The sequence below is a fragment of the Poromitra crassiceps genome, assembly GCF_964638095.1.
Source record: "Poromitra crassiceps genome assembly, chromosome: 22".
In the NCBI taxonomy this organism is placed as follows: domain Eukaryota; kingdom Metazoa; phylum Chordata; class Actinopteri; order Beryciformes; family Melamphaidae; genus Poromitra; species Poromitra crassiceps.
In genome coordinates, this window is record NC_139647.1 from 17,016,744 (window position 1) to 17,024,494 (window position 7,751).

Here is a 7,751-nt window from a genome sequence, read left to right on the forward strand (position 1 = left end):
ACAACACCACCAAAACCAGAATGTTTTTCTTGCCTCTTTTTTCAGCAGCCACCTGGACTCTCCTGGTTCTCTGTGTCACTCTACTGTTAGTGTGAGTATAGTTTCTTTCATCATTGAATTGGCAGTTTCTCTGACACTTCTCAAAGTTGTGAGTAGTCATACTTTAATTGGCAGTTTCTTACACTTCTCATAAGCTACTAGGTTGTCTATTTCATTCATCTTTGTTCACTATAAGCTGTGTCTTACTGTATCTGTCATATTCATATTTGTCTCTCAAGCCGTTACATAGACGTTACCTACTGAGCACATCATTTTCATAATGTAAAATAAAGGCGATTGAGCTTCAAAACAGTCATTTTAGGGCATGTACTTCATATGTGTTTGTCTATGTATATATATATGTGTGTGTGTGTGTGTGTGTGTGTGTGTGTGTGTGTGTGTGTGTGTGTGTGTGTGTGTGTGTGTGTGTGTGTGTGTGTGTGTGTGTGTGTGTGTGTGTGTGTGTGTGTGTACACAATACATACATACATACATAGCCTGTGATCCATTGTCCATATAATTTAACTGGAGATAGTGTGTTTCTGCCATATACTGTATATATATATATATATACACATACATATATCAACAAGGGTAATTCCTTCTTTTTGTCATATAGGTATGGCATTTGGCCATATAACTTCTTCAAAAAGCTGGGAATTCCTGGACCAAGACCACTACCTTTTGTGGGAAATATACTGCATATTGTACGCAAAGTAAGTGATCATAAATCTCATTTGTTTTGGGTCTCCTTAATTCCTCCCCATATTCTACTCCCAAATATCAGTGTTGCCTGTTTGTGTGCACGGTTGGACAGTAAAATATTTGGAGACACATCCGTCAGTTAGGCTGGCTCACACAACTTGAAGTAGCACTTCACTTTAAAACAGTCACATTTGTTAGGTATAGCTGTTCAATTACAGGCGCCTCGTTAATCCCAAATGTCGGCTATTTCATGATGAGGTCTGTTTCATTTTTGACATTGAGGTGACATTGACTTTGAGATGTGGCATAGAGTCACACTAGTGTGTTTAGGGTCCACCTGTGTTTCCTCCTCCTGTAATTATTACCCAATTGTTCTTTCTTCTTACCACCCTGATGAGGAGAGATGTCTGATGTTTGTATGATGTTTCCTCTTTTTTAAATCCATCAAAATAAGAGCATTATTTGCACCAAGGCTGCAGATGTTTTGAGATCTGAGGATGTTAAGATTTTCTGGTTTAGGATTATAAGGTTTTTCCTCATTAGGACAGAAGTCCATCCTTACTCAACTGATATGGTGACGTAAAGTGAAAGAAAACATTCCATTTACTGTACACACAGTCAGTCCCCGTTTTAAGGCCCTGTTATCTACAATGTAGCTTAATAACTGTTGGTTTGGTTTTACGTCACTGTAGCCTTTGACACTGTTTCTGAAATTCCTTGTAGGGACTCCGCTTTGACTATGATTGCCAAAGCAAGTATGGTGACGTCTGGGGGTAAGTTGTCGCTTAATCCTGGCTTCTGGGCGAACTACTGATGGGGATGTTCCTTGAGTCATCCAGTCATATACTATAAAAGGAAAAGTCCTTATAATTAAATTAAAGATCATTCCACTGCTAATATAATTTTACTGCTATAAAGGCCAAGAACCAATTTATCAATTCAAAGTGCACTGCAGTAAATTCATTGGTCATAAAAAAAAACGAACTCACCAAGCATACTGTTTTATACATTTGATCAAGAGCTCTGACAATCAATTTGAGAAGTAAGTTACCTTTATCAACTCATATCTCTGTTAAGATCACATTTGAGATCACAACTAAGTGTTTGCACCGGTCAATGTCTTGGTTCTTAGGAGTTTATAGGCCATCATTAAACATGATGGCATGTGTGTGACTGTGAACAGTTATTCGCGCCACAGAAAGCCGAAGGACATTTTCTCTCCTCTGAAATGGTTGACAGAGCTCTGGATGCAAGGGCAGAAAAATAGGTTCAATGTCGAACCAAATCCAGTGTTTTGAGTTGAGATCTTTTCATCTCATTCTATTTTTTAATCAGTGGGTGATATTTTATTCTGTGACATCTTTGTCTTTATGTGCAGAGTGTTTGAGGGACGTAAACCAGTCTTATTCGTGGCAGACCCTGAGATGATTAAAGACATTATGGTGAAGGAGTGCTACTCAGTGTTTACCAACCGCAGGGTAAGAGAGCCATCACATGCCAGTAAAGTATGTGCTGTGTGCTTGTGTTGTGGACTAGGCTAGTGTCCTGATATTACATTACGTACATATTGCAGGGTATTTGAAACATTGCAAGGTATCATATTCAGTACCGTGAATATTTGCAATATAATATATAGAATATAATCTGTTTTCTTCTAAAATGTCACAATGTGTTTGCTATTTAGTTATTGTTGTGTAATACACTGCTTATTTGCGGCTTGAGTGCAAGTTACATTTATACATTTATAGTTACTTTTATGCAGCCCAGAAACAAACGTTGGGGGGGTCACGTCACGTGCAGCACACACAGATGGTGAAGGAAATTAAAAAGACACGCAAGTTAAAGATGATACTAGAGAAGCAGATGTTTTGGGACTAGTTACACGCAATTGCTTTACATAAATACTATTTATCAAAATGGGAATTTGAAGAGGGATCAGTATCACCGCAGGGTGCGTTTTGTGTCTTCACTGTTTAAACCAAGCCTGAGTTACAATTATTTAATACTCTGTTTATAGTTACTAGAAATTGAGCATGCTCCGGGCATAGCGCCCCCCCGCTGGCTCGCCGGCTGAACTGGCAATCTAACATTCAGTCAGTGGTCTTTCACCCTTCATTGTACTCATGTTCACAGGAGGATTTTATTGCCCTGGCAGGGCCTATGGCAGATGCAATTACAAATGTTAAAGACGAAAAGTGGAAAAGAATTCGCAGTACTGTATCTCCGTGCTTCACCAGCGGCAGGATGAAACAGGTACTCATCATACCGGTATCTGGAGCTCAATAGACAACAAAACTGCATCACTTTGGCACGTACATACACAAATTGCGGAGACCCTCATCGTAGCAAAGTACATGTTTAATTTAATATCACACGTGACGTTAAAGTACAACGCCCCCCCCCCCCTTTTTTTTACAGGTCTTTCCCATTGTAGAGCGCTGTGCAAACCGACTCATTAGGAGCCTAGGACAAAGAAACTTGGAGGAATCTGTCGATATTAAAGTGTACGTAGCCAGCCTGTTACACACAACCGTATGATGACATTGTTCGTCAGGTCAAGAAATGATCATCAAATCATTTTGTCGTAGGTTTGTGGCGCCCTACAGTTTAGACGTGGTGACCAGCGCATCCTTCAGCGTTGACGCGGACTCCGTGAACAATCCCGATGATCCTCTCATTGTTCATCTCAAGAAGATTTTCAATTTCAGAATGTGGCCTTTTATGGTATTATGTATGTATTCTTGATTATTCAAGGCAGCATTTTGGTACCACTAGTAAATGTGCATTTGGTCGATAAAAACTCAAATAACACTTTATTCTCCTTTCAGTCTTTCTCCCCTTCCTGAGCCGTCTGTTTAAGCTCTTGGACTATCAAATGCTCGCCCGAGCCAGTGTGGATTTCTTCTACGACATTATTAAGGGGTTTAAAGAACAGCATTGTGCAGATGAATCCGTAAGCTTTTCATCTATTCCAACTGCATAGACATGACAGAACAAGCAATGAATTGCAAGCTACAGCCACAAAAATCTGATCTTTACTCACACCTTCGAATGAATCCGACTGTGCGATCTAGAGTCGAGCAGACTTCCTTCAGGTGATGATTCAGAACGAGATCCCAGAGATGCAAAATGCTGAGCAGCCAAGTAAAGGTATGACACTTTCATCATCATCATCATGTTCATGATTTTGAATCTTGCTTCAGTCTTGCTTCAGTGGAAGAACGGAGACATACCTCACTCGCATCTTTTCCTTGCGTCTTAGTGCCTCCCACAGAGGAACCGTGCAAGGAGACAGGGAACATATAATGTATTTCATATAATTGACTTCCAAAGTTTGGTCAACTGTCCACTTTCAGCCTCCTCGTGTCAAACTCTGCACAGACATCATTCTGCGCAGTGAAGCTCAAACATCCACCTGTAGGAATAAGAAGAAAGAAATATTTTTTTGACTTTACGGGGTCTTTAAATTAAAATTTGAAATGATTTAAAAGGCTATAACTTCAGTGTCTGTACTGTAGATCATAGGAACACAATTCCTTGATTGCTGGATTCCTTTCCTATCCATATAGGCCACTCCCAGTTCTGCCCATCATTTTTCCGCCATGTTGAATTTGGTCCAAAATGGGGTTTTTTTTTACCTTTGCTTTACTGACTGTTTTATTTGTGTTGCAGGTATGACTGATCATGAGATCCTTTCCCAGGCCTTTATGTTCATCTTCGGTGGCTATGAGACCACCAGTGTCGCTCTGAGCTATATCCTTTATAATCTGGCAATCAACCCTGACGCATTGCAGACCTTGATGGAAGAAATAGATGCCAACCTACCAAGAGAAGTAATTCTGCATGTTATTTGCTGCTGTTTGTGTCATTGTGTTCCTGCTCTATCTATATGGGGCCACCTTCTATAGCTGAAGTTAATTCGGTTCTTTATAGTACTAGGCATCTCGCGCGCTCGATTCCTAGGCTCGCCCGCTGCGCGGCCTCGCCGATCCTGTCCTGCGGCTCGCTGAGCTGGCCCTGCAGCTCACGTTATCAAAGAGAAAACACGCACATCCAAAACCAGATTGGGCACGTGCCGAGCTCCAAGGTGAACAAGTAGTACAAAATGAATAAAAAGCTCGCACACTGCGTGGGCTCCCGTTTCAGTGTTTTTTATTTGAACACCCAAAAAGTGACGTTTCGAGCATCAAAGCTCTTCATCAGACTGGCAAAAGGACTGTGAGACGCCATCTTAAATACATACATTGAGGTCACATGATACAAATCCAATGCAATTATGCAGGATGGGTTACAGCTGTGGTTACATGGTCAGAGGTCAGGTGAACTTCTTCAAAGTACTAATTGTAAACAATATACATGAACAATTAGACCATAAAGCATGATAAATATTAAAGTTGTTCTTCGAATAAATTAATTTTGGTAGCTCACATCCACAGCTTGGCTGCTGTGTGGCCTTGCCTGCCCTATTGGCGTGTGCACAATGTCTCCCTCTCTCCCTCTCCTCTCTCTCTCCTCAGTCCCCCCCCCCCTCTCTCTCTATATATATATATGCACGCACACACATACATTCATATTATGTGTGTGCATGTGGCGTTGTGAACGATGTAATGTCTAGGCAGTATAGTACCGCTAGAGGGCAAACTACACTCATGTAAATGGGCAACAGTGTGTCTCTGTCAATGAGAATTGTGCAGGCTCAAAATTATTTACTTAGTTGGAGGAATGCAAAGTACTAATTAGTGCAGCTTGCTAGCAGAATTACTCATATCTGAATGTATATCTGGAGAATTTCTTTCTAAACCCCTTGTAGACAGTCCAAATGACTTGTGACAAATGTGTGTATTTTATACAGTTTACAATGCATTATCAATAGTTCAGCTTGGTTGACAAATGTGTGTATTTTGTAGAGTTTACAATGCATTATCAATAGTTCAGCTTGGTCCCAGGTTCATCAAACAGCTTTTACAATTGAACGATATTATACATACAGTAGCACAGCAAGTATATTATTTGATAGTTTTTTATACTTATCTGCTTGGGTTTGTGTTTGATGCCTACTCTACCATTTGCCTCTAGGCTCCCGTTTCATACGAGGGTCTGATGGGTCTAGAGTACCTGGACAAGGTGATATCTGAATCGATGCGTCTAACTCCCCTTTCACCTCGGCTCGAGAGGGTGTGCAAAAAAACGGTCCATATCAACGGCATCACCATCCCTGAAGGAACCCTGGTTGGAGTCCCTGTGTACCTGCTGCACAAAGACCCACACTACTGGAGTGAGCCTGAGGTCTTCAGGCCAGAGAGGTATCAATAGACCCTTCTCACGGGGGCCATTTTGTGTCGAAAAGGCAGGATAAACACAGGTGCAAGCAACATACTAATGAGGGTTTCCATCTTCCATGATTGGAAGTTGGAAACCCTCATTAGTGTTTTGCTTGCACCTGTGTTTATTCTGCCTTTTCGACACAAAATGGCCCCTGCGAAAAGGGTCTATACAACATACTGCATTGTTTTTCCCACAACGCAGCTGAGGGCATCATGTACCGCTTAGTGAGATGGCCTCTAGAAGGCTCCTGCATTACATCCATGGCTTGTTGGGGGAAGCTAATGCAGGGCTGACTGGTTAGTCCTTGGATGGGAGCCCATTTTCCTTTTTCACTTCCCACCCAATTCACCCATTTTGTGTGTAAAAGGCAGGACGTAACACAGGTGCAAGCAAAACATGAATGAGGGTTTCCAACTTCCAATCCATTTAGGTGATCCAGTGCCGGGGCCCTCGTTAATGTCTTGCTTGCACCCGTGTCTAATAGTGTGTTCATGTGGTCTGTGTCTGTGTCCATCTGTCTGTGCAGGTTCTGTAAGGACAGTGGGGAGGAAGTGAACCCGTATGTGTACATGCCGTTTGGACTTGGTCCTCGTAACTGTGTTGGGATGCGCTTTGCTCTCATGGTCATGAAGATGGTTCTGGTCCATCTCCTGCAGCGTTACAATGTGGAAACCTGCAAAGAGACTGTGGTAAGCCTAACGGTACACACACACACACACACACACACACACACACACACACACACACACACACACACACATTGACATATTACTTTTATCATTGTGACTTATTTTATATATCCCCCCCCTTAGATTCCTTTGGAGTTGAATATGATGTTCCAGCCCAAACAGCCAATAAAGCTGAAGTTTGTTCCCAGAGAACAGTAGCCAAGGCGGAGCATCTCTAGATACATCTTGCCAATGAAATCCTGTCCATTTCCAGTTTGCTGGCTTTAGAATGTATGGCATTTTATATGCATGGTGTCATTCTGTGTACCCAAGGAGAAAACTGCAGGATAGTAATGTTAAGCTTCATCAATATGCTGATGACATGGCTTTAGTCGCTCTATTCTATAAGCATGATTGATGACTTTACCCAGGTTTCCAAGTTGGAACATTGATGTAAATGCAGCTGCTTGCTAATCAGTGTTGACAAAACTAAGCAGTCTGTGGACACACTTGGCTGTTTTAAGTATCTAGGAACATACATCAACAAATAGAGTTTTATAGACAGTGTTGAGAGAGAATTTTTAATGAGGAAACTGAACTGTGCAAATAAATAAATCAAATCAAATAAATGTTTTTTTTTTGGGGGGTGGGATCCAATAGGGTTTCCTCCATGAGTAATCATCTCTCAATGCTACATGCACAGAATGAGGTTGGCTGCCTATCTTTTGCTACCATGCACAAAGGCAAGCCATGGCACATCCATCACCACATACACATCTCCTCACTGATGTATGGCTGTTGTGTGCTCTTCCAGCATAACATCTGTCTTCTCCATGGGCTGAGAAGAGATGTGATTTCTTCTGAAATTATGTAAAAGGACATGAATTTGGATCATTTTTTTTTTAAACGAGACACACACATTATATATAGACGGTTTTAACTTGACAACAAAAACATTCTAAATTGAACCCCCGCTCACTTCCTGTTGCAGTGTTTGCTATGGACATAAAAGAA

The 7,751-nt window shown here is 41.3% G+C and overlaps 1 protein-coding gene across 1 annotated transcript; it reads left to right on the forward strand.

The window, feature by feature from the left end:
• Nucleotides 1-8: 8 nt before the first annotated feature.
• LOC310796542 (cytochrome P450 3A30-like) lies at nt 9-7,307 on the forward strand. Its single transcript, XM_083658747.1, has 13 exons — nt 9-91; nt 659-755; nt 1,468-1,517; nt 2,123-2,222; nt 2,878-2,997; nt 3,163-3,248; nt 3,333-3,475; nt 3,573-3,697; nt 3,819-3,894; nt 4,417-4,577; nt 5,821-6,047; nt 6,596-6,758; nt 6,882-7,307. Exons 1-13 carry the CDS (start codon nt 21-23, stop codon nt 6,954-6,956), a joined length of 1,494 nt encoding a protein of 497 aa, XP_083514873.1. The 5' UTR covers nt 9-20; the 3' UTR covers nt 6,957-7,307.
• Nucleotides 7,308-7,751: the final 444 nt, after the last annotated feature.